This window comes from Jatropha curcas, chromosome 5 (assembly GCF_041381405.1).
Source record: "Jatropha curcas cultivar XTBG-Jc1 chromosome 5, XTBG_Jcur_1.0, whole genome shotgun sequence".
In the NCBI taxonomy this organism is placed as follows: domain Eukaryota; kingdom Viridiplantae; phylum Streptophyta; class Magnoliopsida; order Malpighiales; family Euphorbiaceae; genus Jatropha; species Jatropha curcas.
Genome location: NC_143155.1, coordinates 28,664,069 through 28,687,842, shown reverse-complemented (window position 1 = coordinate 28,687,842; position 23,774 = coordinate 28,664,069). Strand labels below are relative to the sequence as shown.

Below are 23,774 nucleotides of genomic sequence, written 5' to 3'. Positions count from 1 at the left end.
TTTTAATTTTATTTTAAATCTTTTGAAAATCATAATGGATCTGGTGTTTTATAGCCCAAGGGCCAAGCCCATTGTAGTATCACTGGACCGAATAAATTCAATTAAACGTGAAGACAACTAGAGGTCCAACATATGTGAGGGAAGCTTTTCCTACCTTGATAAATTACATTCACAGGAGAAAGTTTTCCTCCGCCCGCAAACGAGAAGAAACGTTTTTAACGACAACTTTTTGAAGTAAAGCGCAATCGTAGAACGATCCTTTGATCGTTGGATAAGGCGAAGGGGAAGTTGAGCTTGAGCCAGAACTGTTATTTTTATGATCAGAATAATAATATAATAACAATAAAATTTTAAATCAAACTGCACAAAAGGAACTGGTCATAGTTAATGTATATCAACGACAAATCAAAGCACGCTAAAATATGGAATTCGAACACAGAAGATTGCTCCCTACTTCAACAGTACTCAAGTAATAATAAAATAATATCTGTTTGTGTATTTCATTTTTTTATTGTTTATCCGTTCGCTACTTTTCCTGAATTTGATACCAAGAGAAACGTGTTGAAAGAATGGCTACAGAAATGCATCGTCAGTTTCTAGCTAAGAGCCATGCCGACAGATATTCACTTGGCTTTCCTTCAGTTCAGCGTATCATTTCAATAGCGGAGGGTAGAATACAAAACTTCCTTGGAAGGAACCCCAGGTGTTCTCCATCAGACTGTACATAAATGCCACCATTGCCAGAAATGTCTTCCACTTCTATGGAATATGCGCTGCAAGTAAACGAAGTATTAATGGTATGCTATTACACACCATCCACAACTTTAAACAATTATCAAAAACAAGCTTAACAGGGCAGAATCCCAGACAATCGAAGTCACATTACCAGTTAACTTGAATAACTAGCATATTCATTACTCTCCTCTTGGATGCAGAAAATTTAGATAACATGTGAAGATTTTAATAAGAGATCACATGCTCTGGCAACAAATAGACCAATTCCTAGGCTCTATTATCAGAACAGGTTAAAGTTCCTAATATTGTTCCCACAGTAAATATAAAGAACAACATGGAACAAATAAAATACAATATCATCTATGAGGAAGGACCCTACCTTCTTGAAGATACATTTTGCACTGATAAATGCGTCCCTTTGTATAGTTTATGTAGTTTCAGAATAAAGTCGTACCACTTGAAGTGCTGAAGAATAACAATCTGCAAGAACAAATACAACACTCAAAAGCATGCTAGCAATATGCTCATAACGGTATGTAACAAAAATCTGTAAGTAATTTCAGCAAATTAACAAAGGAAGTACTTCACCTCAAAGTTTCCACTGGAAGGGTCAGCATTTGGAGTTATTCTCATGCCTCCACCAAAGTACTTTGCATTCCCAATACAAAGAGCCGTTACTTGAGAGCACGTTTCCCATTCACCTCCATTTACCTATATCCAGAACATCCTGCGGAGTTATGACTTGTGTCTATACAGGCTATTAAGAGTTAACACTCTCGTATAAAGTGAATATCACAGCATAATTGGTAACACATAAGAAAAACACACAAAAAAAATTTAGAATTGTTTCCAATAGAATGACCTTAATTCTAAGGTCCATATTGCTATGCCCCATAAAGGCTTGTAGAGCACCAATTACATAGCATAGGTTTCCAAATCTCTTGTATCTTGATGCATAGTAACCAGCCTTTGCACTCCTACCAAATTCCATAAATAGCAACAAGAATTTTAAGACCAGCATGTACTTTTGCTTAAGAAATTCTGAAATTTACAAGTTAACCTTACAAATGAATATCAGCGACATTTATGAAGTAATGAGACTCTTCACCTTCTCCAGTAATGACACCAACATCAATCCCTGATCTCAGTCCTGCATAACAGCTCCATCAGAAATATATAAATGACAAAAAAATGCAGACAAGCTAATAGCTAGTTTTACAGCATTATCTACAAGTAAATTCTTTTCCAATAACCTATTGAATCAAACTTAAATAAAGAATAAAACTAGAATGTCAGTACCTCTGATAATACGATCAATGGCTTCATAAGGATCATTTTTCCTAATAAAAGCAAGTGATAATAAACATATCTGTCATTATCAAGGGCAAATAATACATCATAGAAGTACTCATATCAAATTAATCCAGATTGGAGTAGCACCAACTGACCAGCCCCATGTTCTAGCAAAATCAGACCCAGTTCCTAAGGGGATGAGCTGTGGAGAAGTATAACAAAATCATTTCCACCCTTGGAAATCCATAACTCACAAACATGCAAGTTAATCTAGCAATAATGATGAAAGCAAAACGAGTAGGCCAAGGCTATCTGGCAATCAATCACTTACACCAAGAGCAGTTGAGTGGGCAGCCTCTCTGTTGTGATTTATAACAGGCTTCCCAGCCCAAAAGAACCCATTAACAACCTGCTCGGAAAAAGTCAAAGTCATAGAAAGAATTCATAATAGGGTTTGATTTTCTTCATTGATCTAAAGTCATTTCTTTAATTAACCAATAAATAGGTTTGATTTTCTCTACTTATTATTTTCTTAGAAAGTTGACATAGAGGCTGAAGTTCAACCCATGCAATAATGCTGTTACAAAGAAAGCAAGAAGCACCTCATGAAGAGTGCCATCACCTCCAACTGCAATCACAGCATCAGCACCCTCCCTTATTGCCTGCATATCATCAGATTTATCATACTCAACTAATATCAATCAACCTGGTTGGGGATAGCCTCAACCAAGTTCAAGATTAATAAAGATTCTAATCAATCCCTACCTCTCTTGTTATGTCAATTGCATGATATGGACCTGAAGTCATAGATTCGCATATCTGGCCACAACGGAGTAAAGTTTTCATTCAATAAAGAAAAATATGAAGCCACTGAAAGGGAACAAATCACAGCAGAACCACCACACAAAACCCAGACAGGGGAATGAGTATTCTAAACTGCAAGTTAGTGCCAATAATTCTACAACCTCACTGTAACACAACTACGAAGTTACGGTGCCTAACTGCAAACATGTGCGTGTGCACTAGTAAAGTTTTAAGATTAGGACACTTCAGGAAAGTGCAGAATTTGAGCACAGAAGATTATAAATCCAGACACAGTGTTGTCTATTACCCAATTGTGAAGTGTTAAGTAGTTAGATCATAGAAGTTGAAACATACAAAAAATTGTTTCTATATGAAACAGCCTACATCCATCAGATTAAAAATAATGGTAGGAACGAATGTAATGCGATAATCATTCTTTAAAAATATCTGACAAGACAGAAATAAAAATATAGGGTTATCAACTACAGTAGGATGTCAAATAATTTTGTAGGTCAGTATGGTTTTCTAGGATATATAAGTCCCAATTGCCGATTGTCAAACAATTTCATATAAAAGACAAATAACATACCTAAGCATCACATCCCAACACCTCTTTCTTCATTTTCTCCTCACAGCAAACCCTAGCATAAAACTTTTTTTCAAATGAAAAATACTTTCGATGTATGAATTTTATCATCACAGTGGTGATGAATGACCCTAATAGTCAGCCACATTTAGAACCAAATTCAAGTTCAATGCCACACTGAGCTCCTGAAAGCTAAAGACACAGTCTACATTGTTCAATGGCAGGATACTCTGATTTGAACTAGAGACTGCAATAGACACCAATTTAAGCATTAGCAAAGAGAAGACTCACATTGCAATCTTTATGGAGGCGAGACCTGAGATACGGCAGCAGTTTCTTCCATTCCTTGCCTGTTCTCCCATTAGCTCCTGATCCAATTCCAACTTCATCAATAACTCCGAGCTTCTGAGATAAATTAAGCTAAAACAGAAGATATTTTCACGACTGAAATTCAAACTGATTATGTTTTCCTAAATTCTGACTAAATGGAGAGAGTTTTAACTAGGAAAAAGTAAAAACAAAAATACAACCTCGAGGATTGATGACGAAGACAAGATCGCGACGGGGAGGAGAGGAGGAACCTTCGTGGGAGACGGAGAGGTGGGGAGAGAGATCAGAAGCCATAGAATGCTGAGCCCTAAAAAGCCAAGGTTTAGAAGTAGTAGATACCATTCCTACTCCCAAAGTTATCTTACAATAAAAAGCCATCCTTGTCCTTTTATCAACGTAATCGTTCTTTATCAGTATAGTATCTGGAAATGAGTGGAACCTACAGTTGCAAGTTAATCTAGTGTAATGAGTGGCCCCGCAAAAGCACAAAATGGGTAAATGCACCCGTCACACTCTTATCTAGGCAGTTGCTTTGTTAAGAGCGACGGCGGTGAAAGAGAGGATCATGGCTGTCGCGGCGGAGCCTTCCTTTCCTCGACATGAGATAGATTGGCTGTTTTTGTTTTATTTTTTTAATTTTATTTATTTAGAGATCGGCTGCTTCTTCGATTCAGCAGTTGCTTCCCTTTATTCTGTTTCACTCCAATTTCAATTTATGCAGAAGACGCAGAAATCAAGGTTTTAAGTTCATTCGATTGACACTTTTGAGTAATCCAGTCTAATCCATTCGGATGACTTGGTAACTTGATACATATTTATTTTTTCAAAAATTAGAAAATAAAATAAAATAAAATATTATTTTATTAAAATTTTCTTCAAAAGCAGTATAATGTCAAGCAAAAATTACAATTGCATTTCTGTTTTTTATTTGTCAAGGAATGTTCTCTCTGCAAATACTTGAATTTATTTCAATTTATGTAGAAGATAAAGAAAATGAAAGGTTTCCAGTGAATCTTTCATATATTAAAAAAAAAAAAATTTGCTATTGTATAGGCGTGGATATACACTTTGAGTAATTCAAATTAAACTATACAATTGACTTGATATGAGTGAATCCAGTTTTATTCACTATTTTTATTTTTTAAAAAAATTTAAAACAAAGAGATAAAAGTAAAATATTAATTTATTAAAATATTTTTCAAAAATAATATAATATCAAGCCATGAGAGGAAAACCTCCCAACGATTAACAATAAATCGAATGCTTTAACAATAAATCGAGCACTCAAGCTCTTATTTAGAACTGGAGCCTTTCCACTTAAATCTATCCCATGAAGTTGATATTTATAAGCTGAGAAAAGCAGTTATTTGTAAAATTAAGATGTAAACCCCTGAAATTAGGCTTTACCTGAATATTAACCGGCCTGCGGACAAAAATACGTGTCCAAACCAAAATGATAAAAATCTAAGTAGCCATAGGGGCACATCCATAGTACGCATCTAATGAAAAATCTCCAGAATTTATATTGCCGGCAAGAAGTTGCTGAAGAAAAGAGTCTTTCCTCTTCATTCCTAAACACACTAATAAACAACGCCAAAACATTTGAAGGGGAAAAAAAAAAAAAAAGAAAAGAAAACTCTCTTTCATTACATTAAATTAGAGGTAAGTACATGGATAGCACACAGGCTGATGCCAATTGCCAAATGCAATAGATATAACACTTACCGCCGCCCCTTTGAATCAAAATGATGCCTCTTCAACTTCTTCTTGCGCCGCACAACAGCAGTACTACTCTCTTTGAATGGCATCCCCATGAGAGCCAACAGCCTCTGGCCTTCTTTGTCAGTTTTAGCAGTTGTTGTGATACAAACATCCATTCCCCTTGGCTTACCAAGGGCATCATACCTAATCTCTGGAAACACACCTTGGTCTTGAATTCCAATACTGTAATTCCCATGCCCATCAAAGCTATTTGGGCTTACACCTTGGAAATCCCTTGTCCGAGGAAGCCCTAGATTAATAAGCCGATCTAAGAACGAGTACATCACCTGTGAAGTGTAATTCATGAGCATACAAGATATGTTATAATCAATTTGAGTCGACAAAGAAATCATACAAAAGTAAAATAAGATAAAACTGTGATTACTAGACAATTGCACAGCTAAAATCTATTGCCTCTGATTCTATTTAGTTGTAATTAGAAGAACAATACATCATATCCACCATGATAAATATCACCGCCTTAAGCATCAGGGAGTTGTCTTATCCTATGCCCAAAAGGATACCCCATATATATGGCAGCTTTTTTTTCTTTCACTGGTAATTTTGACAATAACCAATAAGCTTCTCCCAACAGTGCATCTTCAAGTATTATTTTCTTTTCTTTCATATAAGAACACTGTGACATCTTTCAACACTAAGATGAAATGCAATACTGTTATGGCTATTATCACAAAGAGACATGCAGATATCTATATCCTATGCAGGAAAGGACGGAACATGAATATTTCTATTACAACAACAACACCAACAACAATTCCTCTCAGAATGTTAAAAGAATCAAACGATAGGCATTTGACAACATTAAAACTCCACTATCACATTTGAAAGTGAAAACTAAAGGGCATCTAAATCTGAAACCAAAGAATGGACAGTAGAAGACAACATTAGTTGGTTTTAGCAAAATCATAAAAGAAAACAAACTTAGCAATATTTCTTAAAGATTAACACAAGTCAAATGCTCACATTTCCTCTTAGTGTGACAGCAATGCCTAACGGTTGACCTTCTCTGATCTTGAATGTGGCAATGGCATTCCTCGCTCGTGTCTTAATAGGTCTCTGTCCTGTAATTAGGGCCATATCATTCATAGCCGCTTCCAATCCCTTGGCATTCTGCGCAGCATCTCCAATACCACAATTGACAACAACCTTCTCAATTTTCGGAACCTGTGGAATTCAATGCCACAAAATCACAAAAGAAAATAATTTATCAAGAGTTGAAACTGGAAGACAAGTGGTAATTAATGCACAAACTAACCCAAAATGAATCAGAATATCTAGTGTCTAGTTATCTGGATATAAACGCTCGCCTCCAATTAACAAATGGAATGCACAACCTTTTTCAATAGAAAGTAACTAAACCAGAAAAGGTTTTAATTATCTCCCCATCGTGGTAAATTTGAAAGAAATAATTGGATAATTATGACATTCCTTACCCCTCATTCAGTGATTCCACGGAAAAGATTAAACTCCAACTACTCATATAATCTTAATATTTCTAAGTTAAATTATGCATAATAAAGAAAAGCAGAAACAAGTAGTCATTTTTTTTCCTTCACTTAAAGCAATCAAACAATCATATTTCCTTGAACATAAAAGCATCAACCTTATCCAATACAAATAATCCCTTAATCTTCCAAATATGTAGCCCCGTATGAGCTACCACAGCATCAAGTCCCACTTCATGTGCCATTGCTAATTCAAACCTCAAAATCCCATATAAACATGAATATTGCGAGTAAAAATGGAAGAACTAAGACTTAAATGGTCACCTGGTGAATGTTAGTGTAGGCGAACTCTTCCTTAAGCAAAGGAACGATCTTTTCAAGGTAAGTGGTTTTGAGGCGATTGGCCTTCTCTGATTCTGTTTTCTCCACCAATACAATACCTGCAGTGGCCCTCACAGACACCACCCCGTTGCCAATTTTAGGGTTTACATAGGGTACTCTAACGGATAATGGAGGTGAGAGAATTGGGAACTGGCCACGAAACGACGTCACAGCTGACTGTAAGAGCGAAGGAGACGCCATTGTAGTTGGTGTTCACTGTTGTCTGTGTGGTGCGTTTGTAGGGAGATTCAATTGAAGGGGTTTAGTTCGTGATTGTAAAATGACATCGAATTTGAGTTTATTAACGAAACTGCCAAATGGCGGAATGCCTTGCTTAATGCTGGTGCGGGTGTTGTGTAATTTTCTCAAATGTCAGTGGTAGTTATTCATGAGAAAGGATAAGAAGGATTACAAATAGTCCCCTTTGTTATCCAAATTGCTTGCTGTACGTTGCGCTCGCTGAAATTCGTCCGTTGGCGTTGATAATTTTTTTTTACTATTAATCGCCAGTATCCCAGCTCACTGGATTAAGAATATTTAATTCTGTAAGCTGATTCGTCTTAGGCTATGGGTAAACATGTTTAATTTTTAAGTTAGACCATAACATCCCTCCAGGAGAAGCTGGTTTGCCCGAGAGGTTAAGGGGGAAGACTTAAGATCTTCTGCACATAAGTGCGCATGGGTTCGAACCCATAGCCAGCAACATAAATTAATTTCAAATTTATTTTTTTATATAGACCCTCTTATTTACAATTCAATCTCATTCATGTTGGAGATTTTCAATATTATTTTAGCTTGATTTTGATTTTGATTTTTGATTTTTCTATAAAAAATAAACTTCACCCTGTTGAAATTTCCAATTAGGCCTTGCAAAACATCTTCACTGTTGGATTTTCCTCTCTTTTGTGTCAGTGTTAACGTTTTTTGTTGTTCCACAGCTAAGCTTAAAGCATAGGTCTATTTATTTATTTGGAAGCAAAAAGTTAATTTTCGGGAATTGGCCTTCATCCAATGAATTTGATATAATATTGATACTGGCATTAATTTTAAAATTTAAGAAATAAAACAAAAATTTATTCAGCATTTACTATTAATTAAAAAAAAAAAAAAAACCATTTCATGCTATGTCACATTGCCGGATGGCAAAATTATAAGCTAATAAATGAAAGAAAATGAGGCGATATTGTTGAAATATTTGTATGACTTTGCTTTGGTGCTCACTATTTAAAGTTAAATATTACATTAATAATTTTAAAATTAGGTGAATTAAGTTAACAAGACATCATTTAATTGATCTCATTTTCAAGTGGGAGATTTTCATTTAGAGTGGTTAATTTGATAACTATTATTTAAAGGAAAATATCATTTTAATTGTATTGCCTAAAATGTTACTTTGATGTATTTAATATTTAATGATATTCGAAACCCCTCTCTGATGCTCAAAAAAGTTTTAAAAGAAAGAGATGGTTAAGATATTCATTTCTCAACATATTTTTCTTTCATATATGTGCTTTATTTATTTTATTTTATTTATTTAACACAAAATTAAATAGGATTAAGATACCTCCAGATATGAGATGAAATGACAAATATCCCTTTTTCTTTAACTAAATGTCTCAAGTCCGAGTCAATAGGTTTTGGAGGAATTATTGTGATTCTTTAGTTATTCTCCACAACCATTATGATGTTGATGAAAATTACAATCACATAACAAAAACCAAGCTTTCAAATAAATACATGTGCAACATATAATATTATGAGTCAATCATCTAAATAATTAATTTAAATTGTGTTTTTATCTATAACAGTAAATGTTGGAAAAAGTTTATTGAGCTTACGTTGTGCTCGAATTCTACAGAGCACATACTAACCCACATTTTTTTTATATATTTTGTTGAAAAATTTTACAAAAATATTAAATAAATTGCACCTCAAGACTTAACCTAATTATAAGTATACTAAGGCACGATAATATTCAATAAATATAAGTTTAAATCTTTCTCGTAATATTTAAAAATAAAATATTAAATAAGTTAACTATTTCACCTCAAATTTTATTTATCTATTTATTGTTTATTTTTGGTGTCGTGATCCCAAAATTGTATAATTACTCCCAGTCCGCTGTTCGTTGTAATTAGTTGTTGAAAGGCTCATTTGCAAACTTTTACCACAGTCGTTATATGAGCGAACTTTCCCACGCGCGCTGAAGTAATTGAAGAGACGTTAACAAAGTGCGCACAATTGTAGTGTTTTTGAAAGATATTTTGATTGGGTTTTTATTAAAAATTTTTAATCTACAAAATTATAATTATAAAAATTTCATATTTCAAAATTTTACTATAAAATATTATGAAAAAATATAATAAAAAACACTAGTGGTAAGTACAGTGGTTGATGGTGGCCAGTAATTGATGTTTGTTAACAACAATTAACAATGAATTAATAAAGATTCCTTTTGTCCTACAAACATAAGATTTTTTTTATTTTTATATAAATAAAAAATGATATGCTTTGAAAAATAAAAATTTCCTACATTTTTTAGTATAACCTTATATTTAACATCTAATATTACTTTCACTAAAATTGAATGAAAAAATTATTGATAATAAGGCATATCAAATATGAATATATTAGAGAATTAAAAAAATTAATTATTTTCAAAAAGAGAAGCGAGCAGAGTGCATAAAAATGGAAAAGCGAAGTAATAATTTATTAAGTACAAAAATTGAGTTTTGGTGTGGTGTTTCCAAATAATTAGATAGCCTAATTATTAATTTATTAAATACACAAATTGACTTTTGGTCTGTTGTTTCAAAATAATTAGAGAGCGTAATTACATCGACGTCCACAAGGCGCGTGGGATTACGTAACAAACATTTTTGTTTTCTTCGTATTTTTTTCCTCAAGGATGTGAATGCCAATTACGTCATTTCTGCAACTCTTTTCTTTTTGCTCTTTCAATCTCTTTCTCTCAAATGCAAAGGCTCTCCGATCCGGCAAACAGGTTACATATTGTAGATTAAACCCCGTCTTTTCACTTTCTTTGGTTTCCTCATCCCTCTCTCCAGGCTCTCTGCTTCTCCGATCCAGGTAGCTATTATTGTACCGTAACAAAACCCTAGTATTTTTGAACTTCATACAATTTGTCTCATACGATCTAATTTGGGACTTTCCGATGTCAAGAATTTGATACCGTTGTCGATAACAAGCGATTTTTATGGTGTAGGCTGCTAGCTTCGAGTTTTGATTAAAAAAAAAGAAGTAGTAGTTCTTGGTACATATGTCGCATTTTGAGCATTAATTTGGTGATATTAGCGTGTTCCTCGAGGAGATTTTTCGATGAGAGTTTAAAGATATTGAATCGGTATATCTGGTGGGTTTTTTTGTGGGTTTGAGCTAGTTGGGAGGATGAACTCGGCTTGACGTCGGCTGGAATTTGGATTTTTTCTTCATTAATATCGATTGCAGTTTTGAATCTCATTGGATGCACGATACAGGGTGTTGATGACCAATAAATTAATGTTCTGTTTCCCCTAAAATAGCCAAAAATTTTACCAGTTTACTATGCGGATATTGAACAACTAACAGCGTTGTACAGATATAGTTTTGGAAGTGGTGTTATTGGGTTTTTTTCCGGGATGGTGACAGGATATATGGGTATTGTGCAGTGGATGCAAGATTCTGTATACGAGTCGATATTTGGTGACTAGTAGCTATATATAGTGAAGAGAATCACATTGGTTATTTTGTGTTTGGTGGTTGTTAAATTAAATACCAGAAAAATGAGTTTCGAAAATGAAGATCAACATGGACTGAATGAGCACGCTGAAGCAAGGCAAGAATCTCAAAAGTAATGCAGTTCCATCCTTACATTTTCTGTTTTCAACATTGAACTTCCTTTCTAATATTAATTTTCTGCTATTACTTATTGGGTGTGGATAAATGATCCAGGAAGTTAAGAATTTCATATACAAGAGATTTTCTACTATCGTTGAGGGAATTGGATGTTTGCAAAACTTTACCAAGTGGATTCGAGCAATCTATTCTGAGGTAAGTTTGCTTGTCATGTCCTTATAGTCTATATGTGGAGAGTTCACAATTATACAAAATTTGAATATTGGGGGTGTCAATTTTAATTTAATGGTTACGCTGTTGTCATTCTTTTGCCATGATTTCAATCTTGTTTCCTTTCTCCTTCTTGGTCTTCTCTTTCTCCACCAGTGAATTTGAGGATGCTTCGCAAGATCGGTTCAGAATCTCTGGCAGCTTCTCATCTCAAAGTTATAGACGTAATGAGTATGGTTCATCCCCACCGACTAGAGGGGATACAAGTAATTTTTCCCGGGGAATTCATGGAAGGTGGGATAGTCCTTCATCTGGAAGGAGTGATCGAGACAGTGACACACAATCTGATTGGGATTCAGGTGAGGCTTCACATAAATAGTTACCTTGTATAAAATTGTTCTTCAATCATGAGAATGCATGGTAAACCATTGGTTTATATTTCTACACATTTTAAATTATGAAGTAACACCTCAAACATTTTGTTGGAAAGTGTATTTATCATTCCTGAATTCATTTGGAACCATTATATTACATCTTGACATGTTCACTTCATTATTTGATATCTGTCCTTAATAATTGTAACTATTTTTCAATGCATCCATAAAAAGAACTAGTAGCATCCATAAAATAGTCCTCGATTCTTTGTTGATTCTTGAGATTGTTTTAAAGTATTACCCATTTAGTTGTTATGATACTTGGGAAATCCTACAAAGCTTTCTTTCGTCCTCAAACAGGAAATAGGAAAGTGGCAATTCATAAAAATGTGAAAAATCTCAGGCTCTATGTGACAGTAACAAGAAGTTGACTAAATATTTATTGTAGGGAGAATCTAAGGTTGCATGTGATTTTGTGGTTAAATCTTAAACCCTAAGGCTGTCTATGTTCTAGATACAAGCTGACTCATTAAATTGTGACTTTAGCCCACTTAAGGAATATAACAGCTGAACGAGGTTGCTGTATGGGTATGTAGGGAATATTCTGTTTTGTTTGACTGAGAATAGTATTTTAGTGATTACAGATTTCATCTCCATGTTTCTTTCCAGTCTTGTATCCTGAAGAGTTTCACAAGAGTCAAAAGACATGAGTTTGAGGAATATACTATTTATTTGAGTTTATCTCAGATTTTTTCATTTGCTTGATGATGGGAGATGTGGTGTTATTTTGTCTTTTACAGGTAGTGTACTTGTATGTATTTCTGATTATAGTGTATTCTATGAGTGGTTGAATGACACATGATGATGACACAGATTCTGGAAGGCGCTATAACAACCAACCTCGGCGACCTTGGCAAGTTCCTGAGCATGATGGACTCCTAGGAAGTGGTTCTTTTGCAAGACCATCTGGATATGCTGCCACAGGGACATCAGCTCCAAAGCTTCGAGCCAATGAGAACTACCCACTTAATAAGAGTAATGAGCCATATCATCCACCTCGGCCTTATAAGGTAAAGCTTGTTGTCTTATTTTGTTAATATGGTAGTATTTGTGAATAAGTCTGAGAACTATGATGCATGATCGGGTTTGGTGGTATTTTTGTTTTTCAATTGCTTCATATACATAAAAGCAACTGAGTTTGGAAAATGATCTATTTGAATTCATATCGGCTAAATGTCCCTTGATATCCATTTTAAGTCATGCCCTGTAATTTTTCAGGCGGTGCCCCACTTACGGAGGGAAACTAATGACTCATACAATGATGAGACATTTGGTTCTTCTGAGTGCACAACTGAGGATAGAGCAGAAGAGGAAAGAAAGAGAAGAGGTAATGGTTCCTTTTACACAAGGGTTTCTTGTTGGTCATCAATTCTATTTCTGTTTGTTTCAATGATGATCCACTTAATTTTTCATATGATATTTCCATTTAGCTTCCTTTGAACTGATGAGGAAGGAGCAGCATAAATCTTTTCAAGAAAAGCAGAAGTCAAATCCAGGAAAGGGTAGAAACGAATTTGATATCAGTGAGTTGTTGGAGGATCCAAATGACAAAAAATTGCTGAATAGAAGAGCTGAATCAGATGAGCCAGTGATACAGCCTGCTTCAAGTAATGATTCTGACAAGTCTTCCTTTCTCTCACCAGCTCCTGTATCTAGACCTCTCGTCCCCCCAGGTTTTTCAAGTACTATAGTGGAGAAGAATATTGGAACGAAAGCTTTAACTCATTCTCAACCACCAGAGGTGGTTCTCTTCTCCTTGTCTGATTTTTTTTTTTGCAGTTAAAAGTTGGCTGGCTAGGAGGGGCATATTGCTTGAAACTTTCTTCTCAAATTTAATAAAATGCTGTTTTTAGAGGATTTCTATAAGGCTGGGTTGACTTTAAGGTTATCTAATGTCTAGACTTGTATGTGCAACATGCATTTATAAGTGGATCAATTTATCTTAGATAAAATTATTGCTTATCAATATAAATTGACAAAAACCACAGTGATATGGCATGGGTATCTGGTCATCTTAAATAAACAGTTTCCTCCTGCCATCTATTCGGACGGTTGATATCTCCCATGCTTTCTTTTGCTGCATGATGCTGGTTGAAGGCACTAGCTTTATCAAGAGTTGCCTTGATATATTACTTTTCTTCTTCTCTGTCTTTTGGTTTTTTTTAGCATTAATATTTGTTTTGTTCACGTAATCTGGTGCCAATTTGATTGTTCAGTTTAATTATAAAATAAAATTTACTTGATATTCAAGTTCAAAAATATTGTGACAAGTTGAGAATCCATTTTTGGCAATCTGATCAATGAACTCATCCAAGTCTTAATCTAGTTTGGGTTGGCTCTACGAATCACTGTCTTTTGTTCTACCTGGTTTTTTGTGACGTTCTGAAAGGTCTGGAGCTGCTAAATCCTTTTTCACTACACCTAGAGATCCAGTTGAGGCAATAGAATATTTTTTGTTTGAAATCAGTACTTAGGTTGGCCTAAATACTTATATCAGTGGCATGCCATCACTTAGCTATGTAGTGTAAAAATGTTAGGGAAAGCAGTTTAGCTTGTGTTTTTTGCTTTTCTGGGTTTCTCTGTACTCCAAGGGCTCCAAACTCGTTGTCATACTGACTGAAATGTGATATGCACATGCGTATGCAGTTATCATACACGCTTGTTTGTAGAGACAAATGCATTTGTCAAAACATTAATAGAGATGGCAATTCCACAAGTACCTGTTGCTTTCCTATTGAATAATACATAGTTTAGCATATGCTGATTGGATCTTACTATTTGTTGGTATATTCTCACTTATTAAACATTCTTCTATTAATTGCATCTGTAGATCGGCAATGAACTTGAGGGTAGCCTTTCACATGCCAAAGGAAGCCATTTGTTAACTGGAACCTCTAATAGTCAAGAGGAGAAGCAATCTTTAGAACAAATGGACTCAATAGAACAGCCAATCAGTAGTCCGAGTACTCGTGTTTCAGTTAATAACAAGGATGAAAAGATTCCGAATTTATCATCAGCTTTGGATGTTTCAAGTGAACCTGCTGGCGTGGATAATCAATATTACAAGACCTCTAAACTTTCAGAAGCTTTTGAGTCTTCAGAGAATAATGAAGTCATTGAGCTTGATGCTAAGGATGGGATAGGGAGTAAAGTTGTGGGTGAATCAAGTCCAACTCATTCAACCTCAATACTAGACAAGCTATTTGGCAGTGCATTGACACTACACAGTGTTGGCTCCTCCAGTTTCATTGAGGTAATTGTTCTTTTTTTTTTATGGTATGATTTTTCAGGCACTTATAAACTCTCTTACTTCTCCCTGTCAGTCTCTCTCACACAGACACATACACACTACTTTTTTAAAAAATTGCGATGTCTTCCTGAGCGTTAAGATGGTGCAAATTGCAGTTGATTCATATACCACGATTGTTATGATATGACATCTAGACAAAATCTTCATTTCTGCACCTGTCATGATATTTGCTTTATGCAAACATGAGCTATTATTTGGTTTCTGATGGTTTTCTACTTCTCCATAAATAACTGGGGACCAATATCAGTTGATCCCTGGTTTACCAGTACATGATGGCCTGGTGCAGTTCACAGAAGTTCATAGTTTGAATACAGGAAGAGCAAGCTAACTAAATACATATGATAACACCACTCTATATGCTAGATTTAGTTAAATTTTAAATGCAAACTATATCTCATGAATGAGTTTGTTGCTTATCTTTTAGTTGATACAGCTATTTCTAGAAGCAGATTTGTGTTACATTTATAAGTTCTTAGCATGAATTGCAGGAATCTTTCTTAATATTCTTGTTTTTATTTGTTCCTCCAGCAGCAGCAAGATGTTAAAGCAGATGATACATGGAGCCCTCACACATTCGAATCTTCCAAATTTGCTCAATGGTTTCTTGAAGAAGGTACTCAGTACTGATATCTTGCTGTTTGAATTTGTGGCTGACATCCAACATTAATTAGTATTTGTATAGATCAAGTGTATGTTTTATTTTCTAATTTTTCTGTCCATCTTGTTATTTCAGAGAAAAAACCAATAGCCGATCTCTCATCTGGCAGGATCAATAAGCCAGTTGCTGATCTTCCATCTGGCAGCACCACTAAACCAGTTGATGATCTCACATCTGGCAGGCCCAATGATTTGCTATCATTAATTGTTGGAGGTGAAAAAATTGTATCGCATACCTTTGACGGTAAAGCTACTGAGAACATTCCATCGAGTTTTCCAACCCATGGTTCTGGACTTGGCGGTGGGCACGTGGCATCCAATTTATTGCCTGCCACTGTTGAAAATATCACTAAGCGAGAGGCAGTTTCAGCTGTACTTACATGCGAAGACCTTGAACAGTCAATTCTGTCAGAAATTACTGATAATGGCTCTATTGTACAGCCACCTGCCCCGGGCTGGAGTAATTCTGGTGCTAAGACTGAACGGAAGAAAGCTGATATTGATGATCATGCTTCGCAGCACCTTCTTTCACTGTTACAGAAGGGAACTGGCCTGCCTACTGATTTAGGAACCCTATCTTCCAACAAAACGCAAACTGTTGAAGTAGAGAATCTTGGCACTGCACCTCATAATTCCAGAGAGACAGATGCTGAAAACATTCACAATGCAGGCAAACCTTTGACTCTCGAAGCACTTTTTGGAACTGCTTTCATGAAGGAACTGCAGTCAGTAGGAACTCCAGCTTCTGGCCAAAGGGGCTTGGTTGGGTCAATGAGAGCTGATGTTTCAGAGTCTCCCTTTACTGTGATGGATGATGGTCTCCTTGCTTCTATAGCTGATACATCCAACATATCGAGTCTTGACACTAGTATTCTAGCATCAAACCAGAGACAACAAATGAAATCTGAGAGGATTGAAGAGCAATTTTTAGGGTTTTCTCCTCAGAAGGAAGTTGATTCATCGCAGCTCCGAACTGAATTGGGATCTAAGCTTGGCGGCTTTGATGGCTCTGCTGATATTAGACTGCCAGAAGAAGATAGCTTGATTACAGTCAGTGACCCTCTGAATCTGTTTAACTCTTTGCCTGCAAGGAATTCAGCTAAACCTGAGTTATTATCGTCACCAAAGACACCAATTGACTTTGTTGAAAAACTAGCAGCTTTGAATCCTGTATTCCAAGATGAAAGGCCTATTATAGGAAACCAAGAAGGCTCACGCTTTTTCCATGGTCCTTTTGATATGAGGGAACCTGATGTTCAGTATCATAAGATTCATGCGCAGATATCGCCTCCACAGCTTCATCATCCTCAGTTCAATCATTCTGGACCAATGTTCCATCAACTAGATTCTCATCCTGCTAATATTACTTCTCAGATGAAACTCATGGCCCCAGAGAATGCCATTCATCATGATTCTTCTAACCACCAATTTCCTGCAAATTTGCTTCGTCCCCCTTTCCATCACCCGAGTAGTGCAATGACTGGATTAGATCCTAGCGTACATAATCCTATGTTACAGCAAATGCATATGCCTGGCAATTTCCCTCCACCGCACCTACTACGAGGATTTACGAGGGGTGCACCTTTGCCTCCACATCCCATCAATCGAACGACTGGTTTTATACAGGAATCAAGTCCAATGCAAGGATTTCCTTTCGGTCAAAGGCAGCCCAACTTTAGTAGCCTTGGAATTCCACCACAAGGTAAAGGCACTTGGCAGTATTTTGCCTTTGAACTGTTGTAAGTTTTGGTTAATTTCAAAGTTAGAGTCTTGCCTTCATACCTCTCTGTTAATTTCAAAGTTAACACTGGAATCCCTCTCTATTTCATTTGTTTCTGTTCAAAGTTCTGGACTTAGTTCACTGTTGCCAAGGGTAGCATTTTTCTTTGATTACTTCTAAATTATTCTTTTCTTGGTGAATGGCGCAGCTCCTGATGTTGGTGGAGGAACTCATCCTCCAGAGGCACTTCAAAGGCTCATAGAGATGGAACTGAGATCAAACCCTAAGCCAATTCACCCTTTTGCGACGGCCAGCCATAGTCAGGGGATATATGGTCATGAGCTGGACATGGGTTTTGGATATAGATAGTAAATTCTAACCCCGGTTGTGTATACGATGAGGTATTTGTGATATCATGCGCAGAACCACCTTGCATGGGGTGGGCGGTGGGTTTAATGCGTTTCTAGGGGAGAAAGTACCTCAGGTTGGATGTAATTAATGGCTATTTACATGAAATTGGCATTCGGATGGGATTTTTAATTTTTCTTTAGCTTTTTATATTTGAAACCAAAGCCCCCAAGAAGCCTGAAACAGCAAGTGACTTTGCCAGGTCTTTCTTCCAATATAAGTTGCTGCTTCACTAGAGTACGAGGTCATTGTTGTAATGGGTGTAGTAACGTTGCAAAACTGTAAAGATGTTTTTATGGGGTTGATCTTCTACTCTTTTTTTTTTTTTTTTTTTTTTTTTTTTTGTGTTTCTATGTTTGAAGTCTATACTGAAGTAGACAAGGTCAGGATTGATCAAGTAGAAAAATGGAAAATATCTGAATATCCTGTTCAACGTTTTCTCTAAATTCTGTGACAAATTTTAATTGACGTGTCATACATTTAAAGTTTGTGGATATGAATAATTAATTATAAATAAAATAATTAAACGTTGGTGAAATAATAGAAGGTAGCATTTTCACCTTCATTTTAACGGGGATGCGTATTGGGCCTATTTATTGAACCGATGGCTAGGATAGGAAGTGAAGGACGCAGCATTTCAATATTTCTAATGACTGATCCGTCGTCCGTGCATATGCTCTACACGAGATTTTCATTTTGATTTGCCAACCTTATTACAAAATTTGATTGATAGTAATTACGAATAAACTATACAATTTTTTTTTCTACTAACAATATACTTATTTTTTAACTATAAATATACAATTTAGAAGCTATTCCTTCAAGGTGTATTATATTCAATTTAAAAATATAAAAAGGATAGAGAAACCCCTAATAAGTTTGAGATAATCAAATTTCATGTGGAAAGCAGCTAACCTTTCATTTTCATATCCATTATTTATTGATAAATACAGATACCGAAAAGATTCATCTCGCCTACAAGACCTCAAAAAGCACATCTTATGACAAATATACAGCCAAAAACTCACTCAAAACTCTATACATGGTAGCCTCTGGGTCCAACAGTGAAGATACTATATCTACATTGCAAGGAGTGTAAGTAAAATACTACCAGCATACAGAACCAGGAAGAGCAAATTGCCTATATTACATACATACATACACACACACACACACACACACACATATATATATACAAGCTTCTTTGACACTATCCAATTGTTTGGATCGTGGCATAGCGGATAATTTTCCTCCACTAGAATTTACTATTCTTAGCAAGCAGTGATCCATCATCTGTGGGAAGACGGGGAAATTCCCAAGATATATCATCATGCTCATTTACTGCTAATCAAAAAGTTCTCAACCTCTCACTTCTTTTGGAGTTCTATCAGTATCCATGTCAACGAAAGGGCCAACAGATTTTGCCTTCTCGGTGTCGATGTCATATGATGCAAGCAACCTTCTCTGCATCAATTTCATATAAAGTTAAACAAACGAGTGAAAATGCATCAAGGTGTTGTCGAACTCGATGTCAATCATACTCTCAGGGGCAAGAATGCAAGTTACTACAAATCATTTACACAGAAATACACCATTCCATAAGGTCATTAAAAATGAAGAGGGAAAAAAAGAAGAAAAGAAAGAAAAACAGAATTTCAAAGGTGTGGATTTATTTATTAAAGACAAAACACCCTTGTAACCAAGAGTAGCTTATAAAAGTGAAATTTGCAAGTGTCTGGTGGATCCCCATATTTTTTAGTAAATACCTAAAATATCCATCAAAAGTATCTCACTGCAACGCCTCATAAAGACAGTTCAGATTTTTTCTCATTTGATGGGTCCATTATAAGCTATAATATGTAATAAAAAGAAGAAACAAAAAGAAAATGACAAAAACAGACAAAAGGAAGGAAAAATAGAAGGAACGAAGAGGAGAAGGGGGAAGAAAAAAGAAGGAAGAGGGTAGTAACATTGTTGCACTTACATGATCCTCAAACTCAGGACTTGTCAAATTAATGGAGAGGTTTCTCATCAACAGTAATACCTGGGATATAGACAAAAAAAAACCTTCTGAGTACAGACCATCTTCAGAATAATTAGAATCTAGAATAACAAGCTTGCTTTTTCTTAACACTAGCTGAAAGAGTGCTTTTGCCTAAAAAATAAATTCTGGAACTATGGCCAAAGCCAAATAACAACGAAATACCAATGATTTAAAATGACTTACTGTTTCCAAATTTATTGGGTCCATCTGCTTCATCTTCTGCAAGTGACCACTCGCATTGGGGTCAAAGACACTCCCAATGAAGCTGTACACTTGAGCAAAGTCTGGCATAACTGCATTTTGACAAGGATAAAATTTTCATGCATTTGAGAATCAGGGAAATAAGAAGATATCTAGATAATAAATATGCAATTGGTCAATGCAAATTTCATAAGATGTACAAATAGAAGGGGAAGGGGATATGACCATAATCTAGGAACACCTGGAACAGGAATATACACTGCATGTGAGAGACACTGGGAAGTTCAATATGGTTAACATAGAGCTATCTCACTGAAGGGACAAATATGCTTCAAAATGAAAATCTAATTAGCAATCTGATATAACATGAGCATCTCTATAAACAATCAAATTACATTCGTAGTAATCGAGCCCTCATTACTCAAACTAAGCAGTAAGCACATGTATACTGACCTCGTACTGCCTTGCCCTGATCACCTCGATCAATTATTTCACTAGTTCGCCCAGTCCTTGGGGTGCTCTCATTGCTACTACTGTAGCAACAATTATTTGCTGGTGCAGCCAATCCCACTTCATCTAAAGCCAAATCATTATAACATTATTTTAGCAAAAAATTAATAAGAGGTAGAGAAAGAGAGTCCACAGAAAGAAAGCATGAGCAAATTGTACCTTTAGTCGCTCCAGAAGCATTGACTGGTGCCATGGAATTAAAATTCCAGGATGTCAGAGGTCCACCAGTCATTGGGTTTCCAAGAACTGATGGAGGATCTGACCCGTAAACATATCTGGGCTCTAATGAAGCAGGTGAAGGTTGAAATGGGCCAGTCACTTGGGTTACAACTGGAGCCACTAAACATAAACACACAGTAAAAAAGGTTCAGTCCAAAATTGGAAGCATTTGACAAGCTACAAGCAGGCTACCAGACCCAAAAAAGAAAAAAAAAATGACAGACAGAAGAATGGTTGATCATGCTGACCATTTTTAGGTGCCTTCTGCGGGTATGGATGAGCTGCTTTTCTCTTTGGCCGAGGTGGAGGTACATGTTCACTTGTTCCATTCTTCTGAACCTTCAAAAAGTATTTCTGTGCATGGCTACGTATCTGCCAAGGACATGCAAATTTATAATGGATATACAATCCACCACTAGTTGTAAAATGAATACCAAAAGAATACAAAAGAAGCAGATAAGGGATCCCTACCAATCCACACAATAAATGGTTCCATCATATTGTTAATTATCTCTCATCACAGCAGTACTAAAGTCTTTACCATTTTATGAAGTTTGCTGACTGGTAGATACAAGAGATGAGTCAAGTTTTTCACTAACAGATACATTTCCGTCAGCCATTTATCTACATAGATAGATGTGTATGAACCCAATGTAAAACCGAATAACAAATGGAACAATGAAGGTAAAATGATAAACATCAGATAAAAGATGAATTAAACCTCTATGTTACGTGGACGGGGTTACATAGGTACATCACTCTGGAAATTTCATAAATATTCCATTCATCAAAGTGTCAAGGTTTCATAACAAGGTTCAAGAATCTTTATTCCGTTCATCAAAGTGTCAAGGTTTACGTACTTTATAATAGAGTGAAGAGTTCAAGGAACACAAAAATAACAAGAAGGATATAGGTAGTTGGCATATGTCATGGTCACGGTGTAATGCTTCCAAAATTTACAGAAAATACCTGGATAACTGTCTTTGATCCAACAAATGCTTCAATCTTCTTCCAATCACGATCAAATCTGTAATCAGCCACAAAACCAAAGGAAATATTAAAATTACTATATGCTATTCATTTAGAAACAAGTAAAAGAGAATATCCTCTGTTTTATTGGATTAGGAATCAACAGTTAGCTGCTCCATATTTAGGACAGATGAAGACAAAATAAGATTAGCTGACTGCTAACCCAGGTGAATTCACCTTTTTTTTTTTTTTTTTTTTTTTTTTTTTCGGCAAACTGAACAGTGAAACATGCATTGCAGTTATTTGATTAAAAAAACAGAATTTTTTGTACTTCGGCAGAAAATTTCCTTTTGGTACATCAGCAATTTTTAAAGGGGCTGCAAGGGGTTTTAGGGTCTGAAATAGATAATTTAGAATTTTGAATGTTAGTTTTATTGCCAGATCCTGGAATAGCAATAAACTCAACTTACGGCAACTTGATGAAATTTTGGGATATTTAAGTTACTTTATGTTAGCATCTAAAGTAATATTCAAATACCTCTATCCTTAAAGCAGCAAAAGCGAACCCACAAATTGAAGAACAAAATAGAAATAACTAATGATAATAAAAACAAATTGCAAATTAACCATAGTTTATGTTTCATCAATTACCAATTATTAGTTTCCCAAATTCTATCCCCTAATTCCCCATTTGACTGCTAATAGAATATACAGGAACGGAATAAGGGAAGGAAAATGTAGCATTTTCTTAATAGCAGGACACAAATGCAAAAATTTCTTCACTTCCCATCATTTCCATCTCCCAATTTTCACTGCAACCAATCAGAAGAACTCCAACAACACAATTCACCAAACACTAAATCACCGCCCCTAAAAAAGTAAAATTAAAAGCGGACCGACTTACAGTTGAAGCGCTTCTAGAAACTTATCATGCTCCTGTTCCGTCCAGCTCTCTCTGGACTTGGTAATAGTATACGGCTTTCGGATCTTCTTATTCGGATCATCAGCAAAAGCCACAGTATTAGCAGCCGCACTTGTAGTGGACGTGGCAGTGTTACCCGCCGCAGTTGTATTATTAGTAGCCGTGGTACTGGCAGTAGAATTCATCTGCGGCGGCAGAGAATTGAGACCCGGAAGTCCCATACTCATGGGATCAAAGAAGTAAAAACCCTGAGCTGGGTTGGGATTCACCGACACCATAAGCTAAAAGCACAAAAATGCTTCCTTCCTCTTTTAAGGTTCGAGTTCCGGTTCCAGTATGTCTCCGTAATCTCCAGTTTTATCTTGCTAAACCAGTTTCGTCTTCGCTTATTTTTGGAGGTTATTGGTTAAGTAAAAGAGTGAGACAAGCTAAGAGAGAAGAGGATTGTGGCTTAAAAAGAACATAGAGTTTTTATACATACATAGAGAGAATGGTGGCGGACTGGTGGTGGAGATGGTGGTGGCATTTAGGACGAAACTAACCTTACCAGCTTTCGTCGTGATCGTACACGTGTCATGATATTGTTGCCTGGATTGGAAGATGGGGTATATCTCCATAAGGCAAGTGGCATTTTTTCTGTTACCGTTGTATATTAAAAAATAAATAAATAATAAAGGGTTTTATTTACCCGCGGAAATTGACCCTCGAATGGTAGGTCAAAAACTCAAAATTTCGTTAGAGCAAATATCGTATCGTGTAGTCAATATTTCAGGTAAGAGACAGTCCAGAAAATTTCGGTTTTTGTTAGTAAAAAATAAATAACCGTCCTTACGCTTTTTATTATGTTATTTTAATTTAAATTTATTGACATTGTAAATCAGGTTAGAACGTAACCCTGATTTACGAGTTATAATACAGTAACCTGATTCTATGCAGGGTGTTTACATAAAATTGGTTAA

The 23,774-nt window shown here is 35.7% G+C and overlaps 4 protein-coding genes and 1 non-coding gene across 8 annotated transcripts; 2 read left to right on the top strand and 3 right to left on the bottom strand.

The window, feature by feature from the left end:
• Positions 1-334: 334 nt before the first annotated feature.
• On the bottom strand, positions 335-4,509 carry LCBK2 (Diacylglycerol kinase family protein). Its single transcript, XM_089721990.1, has 12 exons — positions 3,949-4,509; positions 3,710-3,786; positions 2,794-2,847; positions 2,631-2,690; positions 2,360-2,437; positions 2,184-2,230; positions 2,035-2,075; positions 1,801-1,885; positions 1,598-1,712; positions 1,324-1,446; positions 1,115-1,215; positions 335-773 (listed from the first exon to the last, which is right to left on the bottom strand). Exons 1-12 carry the CDS (start codon positions 4,124-4,126, stop codon positions 644-646), a joined length of 1,089 nt encoding a protein of 362 aa, XP_089578116.1. The 5' UTR covers positions 4,127-4,509; the 3' UTR covers positions 335-643.
• Positions 4,510-5,248: 739 nt separating this feature from the next.
• LOC149496519 (Ribosomal L5P family protein) lies at positions 5,249-7,600 on the bottom strand. The gene is made up of 3 exons (XM_089722151.1): positions 7,300-7,600; positions 6,494-6,694; positions 5,249-5,796 (listed from the first exon to the last, which is right to left on the bottom strand). The coding sequence occupies exons 1-3, from the start codon at positions 7,555-7,557 to the stop codon at positions 5,470-5,472; spliced, it is 786 nt and encodes a 261-aa protein (XP_089578277.1). The 5' UTR covers positions 7,558-7,600; the 3' UTR covers positions 5,249-5,469.
• A 376-nt stretch (positions 7,601-7,976) lies between these two features.
• TRNAL-UAA (transfer RNA leucine (anticodon UAA)) lies at positions 7,977-8,058 on the top strand. Its single transcript has one exon. It is a non-coding gene; the product is annotated as a tRNA-Leu (tRNA).
• A 2,214-nt stretch (positions 8,059-10,272) lies between these two features.
• Positions 10,273-18,262, top strand: LOC105642935 (chorismate synthase). 3 transcript variants are annotated; one of them, XM_089721660.1, is made up of 11 exons: positions 10,273-10,446; positions 10,583-11,206; positions 11,308-11,406; positions 11,578-11,780; positions 12,669-12,865; positions 13,074-13,182; positions 13,286-13,596; positions 14,686-15,108; positions 15,694-15,778; positions 15,899-17,524; positions 17,751-18,262. In XM_089721660.1, the coding sequence occupies exons 2-11, from the start codon at positions 11,139-11,141 to the stop codon at positions 17,909-17,911; spliced, it is 3,282 nt and encodes a 1,093-aa protein (XP_089577786.1). In that variant the 5' UTR covers positions 10,273-10,446; positions 10,583-11,138; the 3' UTR covers positions 17,912-18,262. The 3 variants fall into 3 exon arrangements, with proteins under 3 accessions (XP_089577786.1, XP_089577785.1, XP_089577787.1); XM_089721659.1 differs by having other exon boundaries at positions 10,273-11,206; XM_089721661.1 differs by having other exon boundaries at positions 10,274-11,206; positions 15,697-15,778.
• A 581-nt stretch (positions 18,263-18,843) lies between these two features.
• LOC105642933 (protein REVEILLE 3) lies at positions 18,844-23,313 on the bottom strand. Of its 2 annotated transcripts, none has more exons than XM_012227925.4 (8): positions 22,798-23,313; positions 21,894-21,951; positions 21,173-21,296; positions 20,865-21,044; positions 20,649-20,771; positions 20,178-20,287; positions 19,935-19,994; positions 18,844-19,409 (listed from the first exon to the last, which is right to left on the bottom strand). In XM_012227925.4, exons 1-8 carry the CDS (start codon positions 23,091-23,093, stop codon positions 19,392-19,394), a joined length of 969 nt encoding a protein of 322 aa, XP_012083315.1. In that variant the 5' UTR covers positions 23,094-23,313; the 3' UTR covers positions 18,844-19,391. The 2 variants fall into 2 exon arrangements, with proteins under 2 accessions (XP_012083315.1, XP_012083312.1); XM_012227922.4 differs by having other exon boundaries at positions 18,844-19,414; positions 22,798-23,312.
• Positions 23,314-23,774: the final 461 nt, after the last annotated feature.